The following is a 24,508-nucleotide window of genomic DNA, read 5'->3' as shown; positions in this document are numbered from 1 at the left end:
GATGCTGGGCCTCGCCCTTTTAGCAAATGTTATTTGTATAGGACCTTTCTTAGACAGCCAGGGCTAGGCCACGCCCCTAATGGGAGTGACGATTGTTGACTCAATTCAAAGATTCGTTCACTATTGTCATAATAAATTCATTACAGAGTCGGACATGGACGAGGGCGGTTATCATTGTGTAAGAATTGTTGTTTTTATTTTAATCGTTTTAATGTTCGCACAAAACTAATATTTAAAACTTAGATGAGTAACATGACAAAGTAAAGCTAAAGCATGGTTGATGGAAATGAAAGTGTGATTTTTAATAGTTTAAATTTTTGAATTACATTTATCATGATTTTAATGATTTATAATTATAATTTTGTGTATTTTTTGGCAAAATGTTATTTTCAATTTGTTACAAAAATTACATGTATTGAGTTATGCCTAAACGGTTACTTACCAACATGACCGATGCAGCATTGCGGGCTGTTTGATGGTGCGATGACAAGCAAATCTGGACCCAATTTCATGGTCGATCACCATTCTGCTTACAAGCAAGCGCTGAATTTCTGGGCTAGTAGTAGCTGTTTAAGCATTCCAAAAACTCCCGCTAAACCTGTTCGTTTGTTTGTTTGAATGATCTTCCCATCATGGGTACTCGGCAAACTTCCTCAAAGGGATATCTCTTTCACCAATCTATCTCATAATCATGGCATATTGGTCGTACAAGTATGACCGATAATGACAAAATTTCAAAAAAAGGAGTACAGACCAAGTTACTGGGTCTAGGGATCCACTACCTTACTTATGAATTGATTACAGACGACTCTCGTTAGAACAAGACCACCGGAACCGGCCAAATTCCTCTTTTTAACAGAAATGTTCAGTGTTACAAGACAAGAGGACAGTAAAACAAAGAAACACAAAGCAGAAATGAGATTTGGGACTTCAGAATGTATTCTTTATTTATATATTAACCACAAGGGAAACTGACTGGGTAAATTTTTACATGATTTTTGGTGTTGAACAAAGAATTGACTAGAGTGGGAATCGAACCAACGACCGCCGGATTAACGTGCCGGCGCTCTTCCAACTGAGCTATCTAGCCCTATATTGGCGGTGTCCCTATTTTGTCATTATCTTTGTTCTTTATTTAGCAGAACCTCTTCTAAAGGGTGCGCTTTATTTATATCGAGCCGACTGTGTCCCAATTCTTTTGTACATAGTCATGATGCTTTAAAGACTATAGGTAACGCTTGTTTTATTTAAACATTTTCTTTCAGATATGACTGAAACAAATCTATTCTAAGGGATTATCGTGCTGATTGAGAATTGAAGATGTCTTGTGTTGATGCGGATGTTGTGTTCTCTGCAAGCTTCTGGGCCGTAGATCCAGTGGAAGTTTCTCTTGCTGTTATATTTGGTCTTCTTGTTGGAATCGTAATTGCGATCATCTTTGCAAAATGTTTCTTCCAGGAACTTGCAAAAGACAGAGTAAGAATGATTTTTGTAGTTGATGATTATGATAATAACAAAAACAAATACTTCATGATGTCACCTCCTGATGATTTTCAATGGGCCACTGTCAAAAGAATAATTTTAAAAATACTTTTTAGGGGGTCTCACATTTCAGGGGTTACAAATTCACAAAATGTTTTTGTTCAGGTTTTATCTGTCAAATTCACATAACTACTTTTAAAGACACCAATAGCAATGTTTGATATAATTTGTGTCAATGCATTTAAAAGCTAGACATATTTAAATGCAGTGGACACTACACCTATTGGTAATTACTCAAATAATGATAAGCATAAAACTTACTTGGTAATGATCAGCAATGGAGAGCTGCTGATAGTTCATTATAAAACATTGTGAGAAACGGCTCCCTCTGAAGTGACGTAGTTTTCAAGAAAGAAGTGGTTTTCCACGAATTTGATTTCGAGACCTCAGAATTAGATTTTGAGATACCGAAATCAAGCATCTAAAAGCACACAACTTCGTGTGACAACGGTTCAAATTCTGGGCCTCTCTAGTCAATATTTCTTAGTTCAACCCCAAATTAATTAAAATGAAGAAATCGCATGATTTACTCTATTTTCTATATTTTATCCTCGTCACAATGTATCAGATCCAGAAGGCAGAGAAACATGATTGGACTAACAGTGGAATGTATGAAAAACGAGTCTCATATCTACCGGCTGATGAAGTAAGTTACAGATTTAATTGGTTTGCGGTAACACCATGTGTGTATCTACTTGCAAGGTAGAGTTTGTTCTTAGAGAACTGTCTTTCTTTACTACTACCACAGAGTAGATTGTTCGGGTGTTCGGGAGACTTCTTAGTTCTGAAAAGAACTGTCAGCTTTTTAACTTTAGCCCAGGCGAATGGTATAGAAAATAGACTGGACTACTACTTTAGCTTTTATAGGATCGTAATTAACTGTACTACCGCGGAGTCAGTTTTAAATTGGTCTCAAAGTTTCGACTAGCTTGCCTCTAGTCATGGCCAGGAGACTAGAATAAAGAAAAACAGTTCTCTAAGAACAAACTCTACCTGGCAAGTAGTACACACATGGTGTTACGGCAAACCAAATATATTGATACCTCACCATGCAATGCCTCAAATCCTATATAAGTTACAGATTGATACAAAGTAGTTTTACTGTCGACTTGAGGACTGCCACTTTTATCGTCTTGCTTCAGAAGACCTGGTAAAACATTTATTCTTCTTCAGGCCTGGAATTTCATCTTTGAAAGGCAAGGCCATTTTCACAAGGGTGTCGTGGCCGAGTGGATGAGAACACCGAACTCAAGCTCTGGTGCTTCTGTTCAGCAGAGTGGGTTCGAATCCCGGTTGTGACACTTGTGTCCCTGAGCAAGACACTTAACTATAATTGCTTCTCTCCACCCAGGGGTAAATGGGTACCTGTGAGGGCAGAGATGGTTCTTGAGATGGTTCTTGTATACTCCCCACCAGGGAGCTGAGATGGTTTATTAGGAGTGATTTAAGGCCCAGTGACCAGGGGTAATAATGTGAAGCGCTTTGGGACGCCCTCCGGGTGTGAAAAGCGCTATATAAAAACGGGTTATTATTATTATTATTATTAAGACCGCAGGAAATCCACGAGACCGCAGGACTTGTAGCTTAGAAATCTTTACTGGACCGGGATTTTATTTTACAGAACCAGAATCAAAATAAGGAGAGACCAGAATCAAAATTAGAACACAGTTTTATCATCAAAACTGTAACATTTGAACAAACGGTATTGAGAGAGAATATTTATCTCTTCTGCTTCATGGGTGCTGTGATCTCATTAGGATTGACAGGTATTTATGAGCCTCAATCTTAACATTTGACATCATTTTTTTGAGACAAAGGTGTTGAATTGAACAAAACTAAGACCACCTGACTTGTCCTGTTTTGAGTTTACTGGCCCGACATTGAAATCACTGGCCTCTGGCTGATGGTCCAGAGGGTATATTCATGCCCTGGGCCCAATTTCATGGCTCTGCTTACCGCCGAATTCTGCGCTTACGATCACGATTCCCCGCTTACTTGCAAGCGCCGAATTTCTGCGCTAGCCTTGTAAGCGCAGAATGCCTAGTAGCAGGGAGTATGCACGCGCAGAAGCCAAAATTCGCCGCTAACCCATGAAATACGCTTGCTGTAAGCACAGAATTCCCTGCTATCCGTAAGCGCCGATTCTTTGCTTACAGTAAGCAGAGCCATGAAATTGGGGCCTGGTGTTGTGATCAAGTTTAACATTTTTGGGGTTGAACAAAGAATTGACTAGAGTGGGATTCGAACCAACGACCTCCGGATTAACGTGCCGGCGCTCTACCAACTGAGCTATCTAGCCCTATATTGGCAGTGTACCCTATTTTGTCAATATCTTTGTTCGGAGTGCCAGTCAGAAGCCCATACAACCGTTAACTGCGGTTAACCAGGGATCACACCCAAATTACGATACAACCTGGGAAGCGGCAGCCAGGGGATCACCTTAAGGGGATGCGAAGTTTAACATTATTACACTTTTACTACTGTTTGTTTGGAAGGTTCCATTGACGGACATTTACCATGTGAATGAGGAGTCACCCTCGTCTAGCGGACAGAAACGGAAGTCCAGCAGCGTGAGTGGAAGAGCTGTCGACAGCCAAGTGACTATTGAGAGCTATGATGCCGAGAAACAAGAAGAGAAAGACTTGAATTCATTTCTCATCTCTGCTCTCACTAAACCCTCAGGGTAAGTTTTATTCTTCAGAAAAATAGTACAATTAAAAATAAGACATTTTTATAGTTATAATAGACATAATTGTATAGACGATGTGACCTCTGACGTCACTCGAAAACCATAACATGATTCGCGCGCATACCGCCAGGCAAAACCTTTGAGTTTTTAAAAGATTTCAAAAAGATTTCTTCTGTAGTAAAATTACGCCAGGCCTATTTTCTGCATACATTGTATCTACAGTACTTCTGATATATGAGATTTATTTGATGATAATTTTCAGGTCTAAGATGCAGACAGAGCTGAGTTTACAGGATTTCAGAGAGACACAGAAACTTGAAGACCAGCTTCTTCAGGAGAAAACATCAGTAAGAATAAGATTTGAACCCACAACCTTTGCATTGCTAGAGCAGATGTCTTACCACTTTTACAAGGTTTTCATGGTTTTAGCCAGGATTTTGTAACAGGGTGTCCAAATTTGCTGGAAATTTAGAATCTGGGTGTCCAAATTGTTCACTTACAATACTTTTACATGTAATATTGACGGATAAAACAGGGTGTTCAAATTTAAAACAGGGTGTCCCAAAGACACCCAGACACCCCTCTGGCTAACACTTGGACCACTAAACCACCAAGCATTCGAACCCTCAACCTACAGAATTGCTAGAGCAGATTTCTTACCACTAGACCACCAAGCTAACCCAATGGCTAGAGGCAGTGCGAATTCTAAGCAGCAGGTGCCACACCAGTTTATTAGATGGTGTAGATAAAGGTGGGAAAAATTTGCCGTAGATTTCCTACATTTTGAAAAGAACCCTATAAACTTAGGCCATGCTTAGCAATATTTATAAGCAGTCGGCACAGATCCCCCAAATCAAGATCAGGACACCAGTGAGTTCTGTATTTATTAACACTGTTGAAGTAGCAGCTGGTTCCCCGCAAATTTATTCCGGGTATTCATTTTTTTTTTTCTATCTTTTTTTCAGGTGTTTCTGCAACTTTTAAAGATTATTCTCTCCAAGTTTGTTGCTAAGGAGAGATTAGATGAGGAATATGCTGATCAATTTATTGACAAATACACCCAGGTAGGTAACAAGAAAAATATATTTCTGTTCACCCTATTTGCGCAGTATGTGTAGAAATATGGTTGTATTAGAGAAGACGTATTGCCTCTGCGTTTGTTTGGAGTAAGTATACATAATATTCATGTGCACAAAATAAATGATTTTTTTTAATACTTTTTTTTTACTGAAAATCTGGAGTGAATATGTCCACGCAAGAAGAATAATCCGTAGTCAGAATTCACATTCTCTTATTCAAATTCTGGGGGATCAAAACTGATCAAGTTACACAACCACATTAGTTCAAAGCGAAAAGTTTTTTCACAATCCTTTATTCTATAAAAAACTGCTGTAGGCTGCTTCTGACCAAAAGTTTGAATTGTCGTTAATTTTGTAAAAGGATTACCAAAGTGTACCAATTTCCGTTAACCGTTTTTCTCTTTTGAATGTTTTAGTCTGTGGAGGACTCTATGCAGGCTATTGCATCAGAACAAGCTGCAGTAGAGGATGAAATGAGGCAGGGATCAGACATAGCTAAGGACCCACTATCTATGGAGGAGGCATTAGAAAAGACTAGACCGGCATTCAGCCGTAGGATGGTGAGCGTTGCAAAACATACATTATTAAAGGCAGTGGACACTATTGGTAATTGTCAAAGACTAGCCTTCACAGTTGGTGTATCTCAACATATGCATAAAATAACAAACCTGTGAAGATTTGAGCTCAATCGGTCATCAAAGTTGCGAGATAATAATGAAAGAAGAAAACACCCTTGTCACACGAAGTTGTGTGCGTTTAGATGGTTGATTTTGAGACCTCAAGTTCTAAACTTGAGATCTCGAAATCAAATTCGTGGAAAATTACTTCTTTCTCCAAAACAATGGCACTTCAGAGGGAGCCGTTTCTCACAATGTTTTATACCACCAACCTCTCCCCATTACATGTCACCAAGAAAGGTTTTATGCTGATAATTATTTTGAGTAATTACCAATAGTGTCCACTGCCTTTAAAGGAACACGTTGCCGTGGATCGGTCGAGTTGGTCTTTGAAAAGCGTTTGCAACCGTTTGATATAAAATGCATATGATTAGAAAGATATTTTACAAGTAGAATATAATGATCCACACAAGTATCACTCAAAATTGCGTGGTTTTCTTTCTACCTTGTCGACTAACACGGTCAGCCACTTATGGTCGACCGTTTTAGTTAGCAAAGTAAAAGGAAAACCAATTTCGAGGCAAATTTGTGTAGATCATTGTATTCTACTTTTAAAACATCTTTCTAACCATATGCATTTTATAACAAACAGTTACAAATGCTTTTCATAGAACAACTCGACCGATCCAAGGCAACGTGTTCCTTTAACTCTTTTATCATATTGTTTTATTATTCAGCATATGTTTCTCTGTTTACTAAATGGTTAACATATTGTTAAAGAATTATTTATGAGGTCGTTCAAAAACAGCAGTTTTAAGTAGTTTTAACTCATTCTGTTTTAATTGTGTGTGTCTGAATGCTCTTAAAACATGACCGAACCAGGTTAAAATCGAAATTGGTTGGTGAAAGTTGGTTTAATGCTTAACCACTTTGGGTTTATCTTTTAGCGCATTCGGACAGATTAAAAACAACCACATTCTGTTTTAGGTCATAACAGGTGACTGGTGACCCAGGCATGCTGCGTTACTCAGAATGGGTGCGTTCGTTAAGCTTCCCTGGGTCGACCCCACAGTGCTCACTCAGGTGAGCCCCTGACAAGAGCTAATCGAACGATCAAACTCGCCCTCTCGTGGTGACGGCATGCACCTCAGGTCACACCCAAGTGACCCACTCCACAAGCAGGGCATGGGGGCTGACCCGGGGGAGCCCCGTCAAAGCTATTCGAACGTACCGGGGCTGACCGGGGTCGACCCAGGGAAGCTAAACGAACGCACCCAATAAGCAACACTTAACAGAGCTTGTAGCAAGAAGTGTGTTATGCCTCCCTAGTGGAAAGTATTTTTGCATTTTAGTCTTTGTATATCTTGTATTTTGTAATTGTACTTAAAGGATTTATTTTTTCAAAATGTCCATAGATTTACATTAAACTTACAGGGTTTGAAGATAATGATAGTGGAAAGCTTCCCTTCAAATATTACTTACTGAGGTGCTGTAGTTTTTGAGAAATGAGTAAAACAATGTCATGAAAATACGTTTGTAAATGATTTAAATAATTTTTGTCTCATGAGACGAGAATTATTTTCATGTAATATTTTCAGGGAAGCTTTCTACTATCATTATCTTCAAACTGTGTAAGTTTAGTGTAAATTTATGGACATTGTGTTTTTTTGTCCTACAAAAGTTACATAGACCCTTTAAATAAATAAAAATATATTTTGTAATGTTTTTCTGTAATTTTAAAAATAGTATATATATATATTTTCTTATGCCCTGTAATTTTAAATGCAATTCAGCCTCTGGCTGCCAAGTTTGATTGTTTTTAATAAACCAATAATAATATTAATAAGTTGTGAAAATCTGGAGCGGTTATGTCCACGCAGAAAAAAATTATTAATTTTTGGAATTTACAATCTGAGAGTTGTTTTATGCATAAACATTTCTCCGACGGAAATTTTTTGAGTGCCTTTCTCTAAAACCACAAGTCCTTATAAACGAAACCGTCTACAAATATCATAAGCTGCAGTGGTAAGTTTTTATGATCTTTATTTTTTTGGTGTTATTACCAAATGTGTACCCGGTCTTATGCTCTTGTAATCCATGATTTGTTATAACTTGTGCGTTTATGTCTTCAGGGAAATGTTATCCAAGAGAATCAACTAAAGATCAGGGAGGATCTGGCAAAGGAGACTGAACTCAGCGAGGAAGAGGTAGATAACTTTTCAAATTATTACATTCATCCAGTCGATCTTTCAAACCACTGCATTACGAAGCTATCCCGTTCTAGACGGGCCCTCCAGAGTCGCGCTGAACCAAATTCCTAATTATCTACATGAAAAACTTGTTAGGAGCGACTGGACGCACTAGAAGTTGATAGATCAACTGTTGCAGTCGTTTGGAGCGACTGTGGGGTGCCTTGGTTCATGTGGTTTCAGACGTCGAACTAGTCATGAGCTGAGCCAATGTAAATATTATGTTCGCCTGTCTGAAACAAAAAGTTATTTGGGTTGACCTAGAGTCGCTCCTAATTTATTTGATTCAGTGCGATTCTGGCGTGCCTGTCTGAAACGGGTGTTAAGCCTTTATCACTTTGTAATTCTTATCCCAGTGGTATACAGTCCTGGGGAGACCATTGGGCCTTTTTTTCCCCCATGGTTACCCCAGCAGATTTTCACACTGGTTCCCTATTCCACAGGGTTCTGGTTGTATGTTTCAAGAATCCCCTAGAGTTTTATCACACCTCTATTCCGGTGCAGGGGTTTCTATTCCCAGGGGAAACCCATTTGCCAGGGCAGACAGAGGGCAGACTAGGGGTAAAGCGCTCATACCCCAGCAGATTTTCACACTGGTTCCCTATTCCACAGGGTTCCGGTTGTATGTTTCAAGAATCCCCTAGAGTTTTATCACACCTCTATTCCGGAGCAGGGGTTTCTATTCCCAGGGGAAACCCATTTGCCAGGGCAGACAGAGGGCAGACTAGGGGTAAAGCGATCATACCCCAGCAGATTTTCACACTGGTTCCCTATTCCACAGGGTTCCGGTTGTATGTTTCAAGAATCCCCTAGAGTTTTATCACACCTCTATTCCGGAGCAGGGGTTTCTATTCCCAGGGGAAACCCATTTGCCAGGGCAGACAGCGGGCAGACTTGGGGTAAAGCGATCATTGTGGGAAAAGGCCGGCTGCTGTTATTGGAGGCAACCTGTTTTAAATTATAAATTTATGTTTCTGTTTGTTGCCAAACAAACACCTAGGTGGCCATTCATGATTCTTGATCAATAAACTCAATGAATTTTGTTTTGCAGATTGATGCTTCATTTGAGAAGTTGAGTGAGAATATGGCGATTGCCTCCGTGGCCCCCTGGTGCCCTTGAAATGCTACAGTACAAATTTACAATTTCCTCATAGGGTGCCCTTTACCAAGGAGAAATGCCTTGGTGCCTTTGCCCTTTCAAAAACGAAGCATACAGGCCTGTATTCTTGATCAATAAACTCATTGAATTTTGTTTTGCAGATTGATGCTTTATTTGAGAAGTTGAGTGAGAATATGGCCGAATCTGAGAGAATGATTGGAGAGGAAGCAGCCAGACAAGCAGCAGTAAGTTGGAATCTGCGTCGGATGATAGACGGAGGATTATTTCACAAGGCTCCATAGACCCCTTGTAGTATGCGCAGCGTACTCACATGTGCATATCCTGGGCCCAATTTCATAGAGCTAATAAGCACAGGAGTTTGCTTAGCAGGACATTTCTTCCTTGACAAAAACAGGGTTACCAACCAAATTTCCATGTGATTTTCAGGATAAGCAAACAAATGTTTGTGCTTAACATGTATAAGGGTGTTTGGGAAGGAGTTGGGACAGTGCCATGGCCGAGCGGTTAAGAGCATTGAATTTAAGTGGGTTCCAATCTTGGTCACAACACTTGAGCAAGATGCTTTGCTATTGCTTCTCTTCACACAGGGTTATAAATGGGGAGGGGGGGGGGAAGAGGTTGATATTGCACAACAGCAGCCCAGGGCTGTATAACTTCTTGTGTGGAAGAATAAAGCCTGGTCCATACTTCATGTGAATGCGAAGCGAATTTAACGCGAATTTGACTTCACAACTCTCTTTCGCAGCGATATTCGCAAGTGAGTTTAGCAGAGTTGAACTGCTGCAAATTATTTGTTTGGAATTTGTGCCGTCAACATTCGCTTCGCATTCGCATTCGCAGGAAGTATGAACCAAGCTTGAAGAGGAAAGTTTCAACTCAAGAGAGTAATGTAGTTAGATTTTGAGGGTTGTGAAAACTATCCATTAAAATACATTAACATCATCTGATTCTATCAGAAGGGGTAATACAGAAACACCAAAGAACCTGTCTCTGAGTAGATCACACGGTCACCTAAACACAGAAGGAAAATAAGGGGAGAGAAAAGCTTAGATAGAAGTAGTTGCCAGTGACATCATGGGGTTTCCAGGAGACTGACGATGACTAGAGCAAGCTAGTCGAAACGTTGAGACCAATTCAGAACTGACTCCGCGGCAGTACAGTTATTACGATCCTATAAGCTAAAGTAGTAGTCCAGTCTAATTTCTATACCATCCGCCCTGGTAATAGTTAAAAAGCAGGACAGTTCTTTTCAGAACTGAGAAGTCTCCCGAACCTCCGATTATCTACTCCACGGCAGTAGAACAAAGCAAGACAGTTCCCTAAGAACAACTCTACCTGGCAAGTAGATACACACATGGTGTTACCGCAAACTAAATATACACATCCAAGATTATTCTGATGATGTCGTAGGTGAATTGGGTCAATAGAGAGAGAGAGAGAGAGAGAGAGAGAGAGAGAGAGAGATTCTTGATGTAATTGTTAATATGTTATGCTCCTCTAGATATTGCAGCAGAGGCTCGAACGTCGCAGGGCGCTGGCCCTGCAGTATAATGGAATAAAGACAAGGGAAGAGACGGGGATCCAGACCCGTGTATCTGATGTACAAACTGTCATGGATGGATTGATTGATAATCAACAGCTATTGGAGGAACAGAGAGATAGGTAACTAATGTGAAATAATTTGTATATTAATTGCTACCGCAACGACATAATAGATACTATACATAGGGGATAAAGAATATTAATTTAGGTTTTTACCCTTACACCGTTAATTTTTAAAGCCATAAATTATGTTGAACTAAGTTTCAAATCTTTCTCACATTTTGTATTGTAAAATCTCAACAGTCAAATTGAACGTTACTTATGATAATAAATCAATATTTACTTTATTTTTTTCAGTATAATGAAACAGTATGAAGCAGACTTGGCTCAGATACAGGAGAACCATCAAGCAGGTAACTAAAAGACCTTACTCATGTATAAACCCGGAGTCGGAAAAAAAACAATCAAAGTGCAACAACTTAATAATAATAATAATAAATTAATAATCTTGAAAAATAGCTGTAATTCCCTCGATTAGTTAATACTAAGATCCTTCATCACTTAACAAAAAAACCAGAACACCATATTCTAACTCAACACTCAAACCTCTCAATTCTGGTTATGGTGGTATGCCTGCACCCCATGAAAGGCATAATCAGTTTACTAGTGCAGTCTTCGGACCAATACCATGCAGTCACTCAACATCAGCCACATTATTGGATTCTGAACATGATTGTATACCTGCAAGTTTAAATACCTCTGCCGATTATTCAATTGAAATAAAGTTTTGGATTTGTCTTTTTATAGATGTAATTAGTCAGAGTCTCCAACTTGGTGAGAAGTTGCGTAAATTCCGTGAGAAGAAACTTCGGAAGCAGGAGAAAGGACAAGAGGAGGAGATGGAAGAGCTTAAAGTGGCTGCATCCAAGGCTGTTAATATAACGGACTTTGTACAGGTATAATGATTTATTGCATGGAACTCATGCTTAACTCTAGCAGTATACAATGCCAGTGTCATGGAAGTGTCGTGATTGAGCGGTTATTCAAACTCTGGTGTTTCTGATCAGCAGAGTGTGGGTTCGAATCCCCAGCCGTGACACTTGTGTCCTTATAAGCAAGACTCTTAACCGTTGGTTCGTTCTTCGGATGGGGCGTAAAGCCATTGATCCCATGTGTTGTGTAACCCATGTAAAAGGACCCAGTGCACTTATCGAAAAGAGGAGGGTTTCGCCCCGGTGTTCCTTGCTGTGACTGCTGTATGCGCCGTAGCACCTTGTTAACTTTATAAGGTGCTAACTAATTGGGTCTCAGAATTCATCACTGCAATTACCTATCTTTCTGAAAGTTTGTATATACTCAGTGCCTTGAGTACCTTGTTTGGAAGATGAACAAACTTTGATATTCTTATTATTATGCCCTTTAAACTTGCCCAATGTTTAGACTGTGCATTGGCAATTGGTTGATTAAATCAGAGCTACTTTGGTCCTTCTTTGTACGAGTAAAACAAAGCATACTACAATACGTACATGCATGTGCACGCTACTCGATGGAAAGTCCGGGTGGTTATTTCCATCAGACGTCTGGTTGGCAACAAAGAGGGCTCTCTGAAGTTGTTTTGACCGGAATAAACCATCCCCTTCCATAAGACATTCCAGACATTTGGCGAATACACACGTCAGCCCACATGAAGTGGTTAATAAATGCATGTAAAGGAGGACCTGTACATGTACTGATTTTATTCCCAGAATATGCTTTGAAAGCAATTTCCTATTTTGTATTCAGGCACATCATAATCTTCTGGAGCAGCATCGAGACAAGCGGAATAGTCTCTTAGAAGAGTTGGACCATCGGGAAGCAGAGGATATGCTGACACTTAGACAGGTAAATATGTTGTTTTGATTCCCTCCTTCCATTTTTACTTATGTGTTTTCTTTGTTACTCAAGCCTTTACCATGATGGAGGTACTTAAATATTGTGCCGATTTTCCTGACATTTTTCCTGGAAATAACGGGGACCAAAAAACAAGAATCAATGTGTGGGCATATGATGACGATTATACAGAAATGAGTGGCCTATAACAAGTCTTAAGGGTTAAGAAGTATTTATTCTCCAGAAGAAGGTCAGAGCACACTGAAAACATTGAGCAGAACAACCGGCTCTTCTCAGAGCCACCACTACTCACAAAAGAGGTTTTTACATGGTGTCACCGAATATTTAACACCTGTTTAATTCAGGCATGCCAGAGTCAAGCAGAGCCAAATAGATGATAAATAAATGTTGGTTTCAGACGAGCAAATTTATTATAACATTTACATGACAAGAACGATGTCTGAAACCAGGGCACTCCACAGTCGTTTCAAACAACTGCAACATTCGATCTTTCAACTTCTTGCATGTCCAGTAGCTCCCAACTGTTTCAGATGTTGAACTTGTCATACACTTAAAGGCAGTGGACACTATTGGTAGTTACTCAAAACAATTATCAGCATAAAACCTTACTTGGTAATGAGTAATGGGGAGAGGTTGATAGTATAAAACATTGTGAGAAACGGCTCCCTCTGAAGTGACGTAGTTTTCGAGAAAGAAGTAATTTTCCACGAATTTGATTTTGAGACCTCAGATTTAGAATTTTAGGTCTTGAAATCAAGCATCTGAAAGCACACAACGTCGTGTGACAAGGGTTTTTTTTTTCTTTCATAGTTATCTATCAACTCCGATGACCAATCGAGCTCAAATTTTCACAGGTTTGTTATTTTATGCATATGTTGAGATACACCAAGTGAGAAGACTGGTCTTTGACAATTACTAATAGTGTCCAATGTCTTTAATTCAGAATTTGGTTTAGCCGAGCTCTTGTCTGAAATTGATGTTACTTACTTAGTATTATTTCTTGATAATTGAATGATCATAGCAACTGGAGCAAAGCCGCCAGGAGTCTATTACCAAGCAAGAGGAATCGTTGTTTGAGATCATGGCTGAGAGGGCAAGATTATCGGAAAAAGAAGCCAACAGGATTATGAGGAGACATTCAGCTAATGTCAAAGCATTTGAAGGTAAGTATTTCTTTAATACAAAATAAAATAGTAGTGGCTTCTTATATAGCGCTCATATCTGTCGCTCAGTGATGCTCGAGTAAAACAATTTCACAGTATCAAAACCCTTTAGGCTGTTACTTGATAATTTTGTTAACACGCTTAAACTTTTCCCTATATCAGAGAAGCAAGACGAATTGAAGCAAGAGCAGCAAGGCGAGATTCGGGAACGGCTTGCGCAACGCAAAGCATTATGGGAAGAGCAGAAACAGCGAGAGGAGGCTGAGGAGAAGCAGCTAGCCGAGCAACAGGCTAAGACTGTTAGCCGGCTACTGGATACTCAGAGTGGCTTAGATGAAGAGTAAGACTCTATTCCCACCCAACAGTAAAACTAAAAATAGGACACTTGCTACAATGCTTATACTTGGACAAATTGAGCAAAACACAATATGTATGAGCCATTGTGTCAATTATTAATATCTGTATAATCATTACCATACGCTCAGACATTGCTAAGTTTGTGATTTCTTTTCACCGCTATTTTCAGGTGAAATATCAGGAAAATGGATAAGAAACAGAAATACATGGTTTTGTTTTTGAGTTGTAGATTCTACATGTTTACATTGGAAAATGTCAATTTAGTCCAAAATATTTTCTTTGATCCCATTGTTTCTGCAAAAAAAATTCAAATACTGCAGCCATTTACGCCCGGTCTAGGCATTTCGGTACAAACAGCCTGCAGCCACTATGGTCTCCAAAGGGTTAAACAGATTTATTTATTGACATCCAACAGCGGAAAGCCGCCACTTACAGGAATCGTTAAAAACTATGTAAAAATATAAATTTAAATATGAATAGATGCTGTACTGGTCATGGTTGATTCCAGGTAAACATGTTCCAGATCTTTTTGTTACGATCAGTATGCTCTTATCGTCTTCAGGAGAATATATACCCATATGTTGATAGTTTTTGTATTTAATTGGTTTTGTTTTTAGAGCACGGAGACAAATTTTGCTTCAACATGAGCAGAACACCATAACAGTCAACAACCAGTTGCAGATGACTAAAATGAAACATCAGAAGCTGTAAGTATCTGGACTTTGAATAACTTTTAATCAAAATAATGTTATTATTATTATTTTGTTTACCCATACACAGATGTGTGTTAGAACTGTATACTGTATACTGTATACTAAAATGAAACATCAGAAGCTGTAAGTATCTGGACTTTGAATAACTTTTAATCAAAATAATGTTATTATTATTATTTTGTTTACCCATACACAGATGTGTGTTAGAACTGTATACTGTATACTGTGTACTTTCCCGAGTCCTGTTAACAAATATCACAGGCACGTTGTTACTCGGGTGGGATTCGAACCCACGACCCTTGCAAATCCAGAGCAGTGTCTTATCAACTAGACTACCGAGGTTGCCCGGCAGCTAGAGGCAGTTCGAATCCTATGTTTTGGCAGCGGGTACAATAGATGTTAAATTTGCATCGGGGATAAAGAATATTAATTTTTGTTTTCTTTACCCATACATCGGTGTGTGTTAGCACTGTATACTCAGTACTTTCCCGAGTCCTGTAAAATCAAAATAATGTTCCCTTTACAAATTAAGTTGAACTACAACATGTACAACACAATAACATACAATACAGTCGACCCACAGTTTTGCCTGAATTTTACAAGATGTACAAAAACACAGTGTTGAAAACGTCAGGTATACGGACTAGCTGCATTGCAGGGAAGAGATTTCCTTATTAGAATTGTGATTTTTGTGGGATGAAAAATTGTCGCCCTTTTTTTGTTACCAAGAATTTTCATGATTTTCGTTTGAAGTTTTGAAGCCAAGTTGGCTCATCGAAGAGAGCGCCTGGAAGCCCTGAAGAAGAAACAGGAGGAAGAGCTGGAATCAGCCGGGTCTGAGAAACAAGCTTCACGTCTTAAAGAACAACACGTGAGTACAAGGATGCAGTAGACTCTAAAATGCTTAAAAGTTTTGTGTGTGTACATCGTAATAATAATAATAATAATAATAATAATAATTGTGGCTTCTTATATAACGCACATGTCTTCTTCTATGGTCACCTTGCCAGTTAGTTTAGAATTTTAGCATAGATAGGCTTAGAGGCGTCTGTCTCCTGAAAAGGTCAAAACATTACCGATGCCAGCAGAGATAGGCCTATGTAAGTAATTAATTAGTTCTCTGTTGGCGGGACAGACATATCTGCATACTTTTGTTTAGGCACTGGCCTGGTGACCAGTCCTTTTTCTTTGTCTTTTTCTTCCACTCTGTGCTTTTTTAAGTGTTTTGCGCCTCTGATCATTTTGTAAGGGGCGCAATATAAATTTTAAATATTATTATTATTATTATTATTATTATTATTATGTCCCGTCACCCAGTGACACTCCTGGCGCTGTAACATACAGTGTTTTCCTGCCAGATGTGGGACTACGTTTGATTATTATGAGACCTAATTCTGATAGCACCATGTAATGCTTTACAAGATGTTTAACAATAGTGAAAAGGAACCCTCTTTGTTTCTGTGTTTTTTAGGCCCAGGAAGTAGCCACCGAAATGAAATCCATTGAGCAGGCTAAGTCAGATCTGCGATCCCGTCTAGCTCTAGAGATAAAGGAAGCTCTAAAAGCTCAAGACGCTCAGCTTGGTGTCCTCATCGGCAAGCTCCAAGTCGGTCAGGCCAGGAGGAAAAACATCATTAAGAAACAGGATAAAGCTATCAAGGATCTGCAGGTAAGATCATATACAAATGTGATGCGATCAAGCTACATTCAAATGAGTTATTTGTTGGCACACGTAAATATTTATCCGCGTTTTATGAGCTACATGTATAAAGAATTATGAGACAAAGCAGAACAAATGAAACATGGCTTCTTTCAGGTGGACATTTTGTATTTGCTCCCCTCGATATTCGAATGCTGTAACAAAATAAGCAGGAAACCAGTCACAGATTGTACATGTGACATGGCATCTTGGCTGGTAAGCTTATTTTGTTAAGCATAACTTTGGTGTCAGTTGAGGTTTGTGGTAAGCACCATGTGTAAATCTCTTTTGAGTCAGGTTGTTTCTGAGAAGACTCTGTCAACGTTTCGATTAGTATGCTCTGATCCTCTTCAGCTATTTATTCTGCTTAAAGGCAGTTGACACTATTGGTAATTACTCAAAATAATTGTTAGCATAAAACCTTTCTTGGTAACGAGTAATGGGGAGAGGTTGATGGTATAAAACACTGTGACAAACGGCTCCCTCTGAAGTGCCATAGTTTTTGAGAAAGAAGTAATTTTCCACAAATTGGATTTCGGGACCTCAGATTTAGAACTTGAGGTCTCGAAATCAACCATCTAGTCGCACACAACTTCGTGTGATAGGGGTGTTTTTTTCTTTCATTATTATCTTGCAAGTTTGATGACCGATTGAGCTCAAATTTTCACAGGTTTGTTATTTTATGCATATGTTGAGATACACTAAATGTGAAGGCTCGTCTTTGACAATTGCCAACAGTGTCCACTGCCATTAAGTGGCTTCACAAATCGGGCCCTTAGATTCAAGCTTCCTTTTATCGTATATTTATTAGGAGCAAATTGTGGATTCAGTGTCAACAAACCAAGCCGTCTCGGAGCACCAAACAGACCGTATCATTAAGAAACATCTGAGAGAGATAGATGAGGTACAGGAGAAGTTACAAGAAGCTCGACAGCGTCAGGCAAGAGTGTTGCAAGACAAATATGAAGCCAAGAAACTACTCAAAGAAAAGTGAGATATTATAAATTTTCCAGGGGTGGGTTTCACAAAGGTAGTCCTAAGTTAGGATGAGTTACTGGTCCTAACTTAGGACCAGTCCTATCTCTTAGCATTGCCTAGGACTAGTCCTAAGTTAGGACTACCTTTGTGAAATCCACCCCTGCATCTATAAACCATAATGATGATACCCCATACCTACGTCCTGTCCTGGGTAGCCCTGTTTCAGCCCCAGGAGCAGGTGGCAATATGCCCCTGGTGGCAGTTGATTTGGGTCGGTGGCTCAAATCTGTTAATGTGTAGCCCTCACCACGGAGTGGCCGTCCGTGGCCTCATGATATTACGCGATCTTTCATAAAACAAACTAAAAATTAAATAACATGGCCAAGTACCAGTGAGCTTGAACTAGTAGTCATGAAGCTTGGTATTCGATTGGCCACCAAAACTAATTTGCAACAAATAACTGGCGGCCAAAGTCAATTCATCATCTGCCTGGAAATACATGAATCAAGTTTCAGCTGATAATATTTATTCCTTTTTTACATACGTCATCCCAAATGTGTCCAATGTTGAAGGTCAAAGGTGACACTTTTCAAACTTTACCATCAATGACTCAATGGGGAGGTGAGAGTTCACCATCTTGTCACACATTTTAATTTTAATGAAAAAGACACGGCTAAAAGAAATAAAAAAAACATTTTTTTTAAAGTGACTTACGGCACCCCCCTTTGGAAAATAAATATTTCTCTGCTTTTTTTGTATTTTTCTACTCGGAATGCTGCCGCTATATTTCATTCATCAGTTTCAGTTTAAGAATTGTTTGGACTGATCTTCCAGTATTTAAGAATGTTGATGTTTATTCTTCCAGGACTTTCGTCTCTCAGCTTGAAGAAGAGAAGAAAGAAATTACCAGAAGGCAATCAGCGTAAGTGAGCTTAAAAAACTACATGATTGTATTTATTTTTCTTGGCCAACACTTTCAATAGGCGTGCATGTGACGTCACAAGGCAACTTGGAGGCAACCAACTTTAGTGCATGCTCCTTCTAGACCACTTCGGTATTTTTCGAACAATAAATAATAAATAATAATAACAAATTCTTATATACGTGTAGCACATTTTACAATAACCGTATCAATACGCTTTACATTAGTGCCCTGGTCATAGGGCCAATAACATCCCTTTTAATGTTTTTCAGCTTCCCTTGAGTATACAACCTGGGCAACAGTTTATATCGGCTTTGTCATTTGTCATAACAATGGCTTTGTCATTACAATGTCTTACGATTCCTAATATAATTATGAGAACATTCAAATGTGAACTTGGAGATTGCATGGAACTGGTTGGCTGTAAATTGCCTCGTCTGACATGACCCTAAAACAGTTAGTAAAATATAGCCAAATAGTTTCTTACTATGTTTGCATGATTTTAACCACATCTATTTGTTCACCCTTTTCTTTGTGTTGTTGCACGTGGTTTGTTTATGCACCATCTCATCTCATATAACACCAACTGCATGATGATTGCACACATCTTCAGAGTGGCACAGTAAGTTTCCCTCTCTATTGAAATATAACCATCTAAAAACAACATAAGACGTGGAAAGCTTCTGGGGTGGAAAGACATGAAAGACAATAATGTAGGAATTTTATTGTGAAAGGCACTGGACACTATTGCTAATTATTCAAAATCATTGTTAGCATAAAAACTTTATACTTGGTAATGAGCAATTGAGAGGTGTTGTTGGCAGTATAGAACAACTGTGACAAATGGCTCCCTCGGAAGTAGTTTTTTGAGAAAGAGGTAATTCTCACTCAAGATATTAGTAGCCTTTTTTTACGCACCTGCAAGCACACAAATTATTTGTGCTACAAGGGTGTTTTTTTAAATTATTATTCTCTTGCAAGTATGATGACCAATTGAGTCTTTAAAAGTTTATTGTGCTCCCCCCCCCCACCCCTGTGACTTAAATTCACAGAGCCCGACTCATTTTATCTCAAGTACCAATATTAATTTACTTTGGAATAGACGTCTGTTAATTTCAACCAACGCTTTGTCTTGAAACCATCTTCACAGGTCTGCACTGGGTATCATGAATCAGATGCTTCTGACAACCAGACACAAGCAAGCTATCAGTAAGCTAGAACTAGAGATGAAACGAGAGCTAGCTGAGCAGAAAGAAGAACTCAATCAGGAACTGGAACGAGCTATGGTCCAAGAACTTGAGGTATGGGAAGGAGATTCAAGTATTGACCAAATTCACCTGGCGTTATCACTCATGATAAATCCTGGTTGCACCTTTAAGGGAGTCACATTGGCAGTGTGTTACTGTGCAATATGAGTACATTTTTAAATATTGTGCGCATTAATAGACATGCACCATATCTTTACATGCACGTGACTCCCATGGGCAGACAGCAACTTCGTTCTTAGATGAGATCGATTCCACTGCACCATTTTTCCAAGCATATCCTTATAATAATAAGAAGAACAAACACGCTTTTATAAAAATAATGGTCCCGAGGCACTTCACAGAGGTTAAAGATATCAAGCAAGTTAAGAAAATACTGAACAATTTGTCGCTCATAACTCCTGCAACTGGTTAATAAAAATGTGCTAGAATCTTGGACATTTTAACTATGCCCCTGACAGATCCACTCTACCAAGTATGGTAATGCACAAAAGCATCGCTTCCATCGGCAGCGCGCCGTATTGATACCTCTCGTCATTAACCCCTGGGAGGGATGTACTGGGAAACAACGCTGATTGGCTCAGGAAGTGGGTTATGCATTAGATGTCAAGTGCGTGCGCGCGTAGTTTTAAGATATTTGCATGTTGATTACGCCTGCGTTTTTTATGACACAAATATGGTTTCTTTTAAAACAAAAACATAAACATTCTTTGAGACGAAAGACATGCGTGCATAGAAAAGATATACGCTCATTCATGGCTCATTTAAATGTGCTAGCATATAGCACATTTAAATTTGCCAATTCCAGGGGTTATGATCGAGCAAGGCATGCTGGGAAAAAATGGCGCGGTGAGATCGATCACCCCTGGGAACGAGGTTGTGGTCCTCTCATTCTTCTTCTATAACTGTATGCAGTTTAGGGTGACTGTGTAAAAACATGATTTATTTGAAATGGAATCGGGTCATAAGCGGCTCTATTTGTACATTACAATAGAAGGTGATTTCAGAGAAAACTTGCATCATCATAGTCTGGTTCATTTAGAGCAAGTTCGAGTGCGCACATTTAGTCCACCAGTGGTCGACCACAGACTAGCAACGCACATGCGCAGTGACGTACTCACCCGAACGACTCATTTGGAAGTCTAGCCAACCTTCTGCCTTTTCGCTAAAGTGTCACTGGTTCCCCTCTGCGCTTAACACATGTTAGAATGGAACATGTGAAGAAACCATGGGCTCGAGGCTGGTTCCAAATGGTCGACCACAGTAGTCAACCAATGGTCGACCAGTCTGGGTTCGAGTCAAAATGGTCAACCTTTAGTTAACCATTGTGCACACTCGAACTTGCTCTTATTTGTAGTCAGAGGATTTAACACCCTGATATTTATTTACTCTGCTAGGAACAAGAGAAGAACTTCATGAGTCAACTTGCTGCCGTCAGTCAAATGAGCAAAGAAGATTTGAAAGACATGGTCAACTCGGCCGTTACAGGTACGTATACTTGAGATTAAAGGCAGTGAACACTATTGGTAATTACTCAAACTAATTATTAGCATAAAACCTTACTTGGTAATGAGAATGGGGAGAGGTTGATAGTATAAAACATTGTGAGAAGCGGCTCCTTCTGAAGTGACCTAGTTTTTGAGAAAGAAGAATTTGATTTCAAGATCTCAGAATTAGATTTTGAGGTCTCGTAATCAAGCATCTGAAAGCACACAACTTCGTGTGACAAGGCTGTTTTTGCTTTTGTAGTTATCTTGCAACTTCGACCACCAATTGAGCTCCGATTTTCACAGGTTTGTTACTTTGTGCATATGTTGAGATACACCAAGTGAGAAGACTGGTCTTTGACAATTACCGAAGGTGTCCAGTGTCTTTAAGAGTAAACACTAATGTTACTTTTTATATCTTTTGTTATATTTTTGGCCTGAAGATGTTGACGAAATCTCAAGTTTAGAGATGGGAGGAATGTAGTCCTACCGGGGAAACCCAAAGATTACTGAGCACCGAAAGCGCAAGATGGGGAACTGGAGCTTAATTTTTCGTTTGATGGTGAAATACACATGGGTGTCATTTAAGCAAGCAAATATGTTGTTATATCATTGGTCAAAGTCTGTATCAAAAGAATTGCTTGCTGAAATGATGTCCACTGTGCATTTCAAATTTCTTGACCTTTTTGCTGTCTATAATCTTGGGGATTGAAAACTAATTAATTAATAATGTTGAAGAGGGATACCAAACCTATAGAGGATGTGACCTGTGACATCGCATGTTTACAAAAGAGCCTGCGTGGACTTCCTGTAGGCATGATTTGTACACAGCTCAATGGAAGAAATCATACAATCTTATATTTTATGGAGATTGCACTGTCTAGTTCTTATCAACTGTTGATATGATGAAAGGGGGCGGCACATCTCAAAACTTGTCCATCTTTTACTTTCATAATTCTTGGATTTATGTGGAAATAATGACACAAAATGTCAACTTTTCCTTGGACCTGTGCAGTATATTGCCTGCCAGAACACCTAAAGAATGTACAAGGTAACACTAATGGTAAACAAAGTTCACATGGTCCATACCTCCCCTTAAAAAAAAATCCAATAATTTGTGATGATTTTGTTTTTTGTGGCAGAGGGTGGAGGTGATTTATCTGATGTGAAGAGGTTATCTAAGGATCTAACCCAGAGGATAAAGAGTGCCAAGACACAGCCAGACTACGACGAGGATGAGGAAGAAGAAGAACCAATCAGGGTCAAGAAGAAGAAAAAAGGCGGCAAGAAAAAATAAGTTGGGAATACAGCTTCACTCGAATCATTCAAGCAGACCTCGAAATAACCCACTGCAATGGACCCTTTTCATGAAATAATAATAAAAATAATAATAATGATATAGAAGTCTTATATACATGTAGCGCATATGTACATACATATCTATCAAACAAGGTACTCAAGGCGCTGAGTATATACAAACTTTCAGAAAGATAGGTTATTGCAGTGATGAATTCTGATACCCAATTATGTAGCCCCTAGAAGGGTCTATAAGGTTCTATGGCGCATTAAGCAGCCACAACCAGGAACACCGGGGAACCCCTTCTCTTTTCGATAAGTGCACTGGGTCCTTTTACATGCATTACATAACACATGGGACCAACGGCTTTACGTCCCATGTTAATTACATTGACGCATGCTCACAGACCCTATTGGTAACACGCCATAGAGTTGTGCACTACAAGCAGAGGTGCAAATTGCATCTGCGTCAATGCAGCCGTTAGCCATCTACAAAACAGCGCGATGTTCCCTCATTTTTGCCAACCAAAATGTAAGTGCGCTCGCGCTATGTGCAATTTACATATTACATGGAAAGGGTCCATTGCAGTGGTGCTCTGTGCTTTTGCTGCAATCATCATCATCATCGGTTAGCATCATGCATTTCTGCACCGGCTGCCTGACTTGTGAGATGCTTCCAAATAGACCGGTCTTGAGCTGCCACTTCTGCCTCCTCCACAGACCACCCCGTGCCCAGTCTGGAGAGGTCCCTCTGGATTACATTTTCCCATGTTGTCCTAGGGCACCCTCGTCTGCGTTTCCCATGGGTTGGTGACCAGTTGTGGAGTTGTTTAGTGATGCGATTTGCTCCCATTCGTTGGAGGTGACCAAACCACTGCAATCTGCGTTTTCTAATGATGCTTGTGAGTGGGGGCTGTTTGGTCATTGTTCTTACAATGCCCTTTACAAAGTTCCAGTACAATTTTAAATTTTCCTCATAGAAATGCCCCTTACCAGAGGATGTAATAGACGTGCACCTTCATTAAAGGCAGTGGACACTATTGGTAATTACTCAAATTAATTATTAGCATAAAACCTTACTTGGTAATGAGTAATGGGGAGAGGTTGATAGTTTAAAACATTGTGAGAAACGGCTCCCTCTGAAGTGACCTAGTTTTCGAGAAAGAAGTAATTTTCCACGAATTTGATTTCGAGACCTCAAGTTTAGAATTGGAGGTCTCGAAATCAAGCATCTGAAAGCACACAACTTTGTGTGACAAGGGTGTTTTTTCTTTCATTATTTATCTTGCAACTTTGATGACCAATTATGAGCTCTAATTTTCATAGGTTTGTTATTTTATGCATATGTTGAGATACACCAAGTGAGAAGACTTGTCTTTGGCAATTACCAATAGTGTCCAGTGTCTTAATCGCAATGCAAGGCCTGATTCAGAATGGACCCCTTGCATTGGCTGTTGTCTTTAATGTCAAACAATGGAAGCGTGCACACGAGTTTGCGCAGTGTACCACTCTCAGCCAATGATAACTTTTCATTGACCTCAGTGAGAGGGCTGTTTTGGGCTTGTGACATCATAATGTTAGGGGTCTATACTCAAAGCATGTTTCAATGGGTGCGTTCAATTAGCTTCCCTGGGTCTACCCTGCGGTGCTCACTCGGGTGAGCCCTTGACAAGAGCAAAACGAACGACCACTCACCGCTCTTGTAGTGACGTCATGCACCTGGGGCCAGCCCCCAAGTGGCCCACTCCAAGCAGGGCACTGGGGGCTGACCCGGGTGAGCACCTGGAATGACGTCAAAGCTATTCGAATGCACCGGGGGCAGACCGGGTCGACCAAGGGAAGCTAAACGAACACACCCAATGAACCATTGGTGCGTTAGATTTTGAATAATGTGTGGTAC

General features: G+C 39.6%; 1 protein-coding gene across 1 annotated transcript; it reads left to right on the top strand.

The window, feature by feature from the left end:
- The first annotated feature begins 147 nt into the window (after positions 1 to 147).
- On the top strand, positions 148 to 24,508 carry LOC139941132 (uncharacterized). Its single transcript, XM_071937580.1, has 23 exons — positions 148 to 178; positions 1,266 to 1,476; positions 2,111 to 2,188; positions 4,038 to 4,225; positions 4,494 to 4,578; positions 5,197 to 5,295; positions 5,727 to 5,870; positions 8,060 to 8,134; positions 9,437 to 9,520; positions 10,798 to 10,958; positions 11,196 to 11,251; positions 11,646 to 11,794; positions 12,621 to 12,719; positions 13,750 to 13,891; positions 14,054 to 14,231; positions 14,866 to 14,955; positions 15,715 to 15,832; positions 16,433 to 16,630; positions 17,472 to 17,650; positions 18,504 to 18,560; positions 19,711 to 19,861; positions 21,223 to 21,313; positions 22,455 to 24,508. Exons 2-23 carry the CDS (start codon positions 1,321 to 1,323, stop codon positions 22,607 to 22,609), a joined length of 2,733 nt encoding a protein of 910 aa, XP_071793681.1. The 5' UTR covers positions 148 to 178; positions 1,266 to 1,320; the 3' UTR covers positions 22,610 to 24,508.

Source organism: Asterias amurensis, chromosome 8 (genome assembly GCF_032118995.1).
Source record: "Asterias amurensis chromosome 8, ASM3211899v1".
In the NCBI taxonomy this organism is placed as follows: domain Eukaryota; kingdom Metazoa; phylum Echinodermata; class Asteroidea; order Forcipulatida; family Asteriidae; genus Asterias; species Asterias amurensis.
Note: the sequence above shows the minus strand (reverse complement) of the source record. Positions and strands in the feature narration are given on the sequence as shown.

Excerpts from the sequence above, each read along its gene's own strand:
- LOC139941132 (XM_071937580.1), top strand. The coding sequence starts at position 1,321 with ATGTCTTGTGTTGATGCGGATGTTGTGTTCTCTGCAAGCTTCTGGGCC. Across the intron at positions 1,477-2,110 it reads AGGAACTTGCAAAAGACAGA|ATCCAGAAGGCAGAGAAACA; the intron begins GTAAGAATGATT and ends ACAATGTATCAG. Across the intron at positions 17,651-18,503 it reads AAGAAACTACTCAAAGAAAA|GACTTTCGTCTCTCAGCTTG; the intron begins GTGAGATATTAT and ends TTATTCTTCCAG.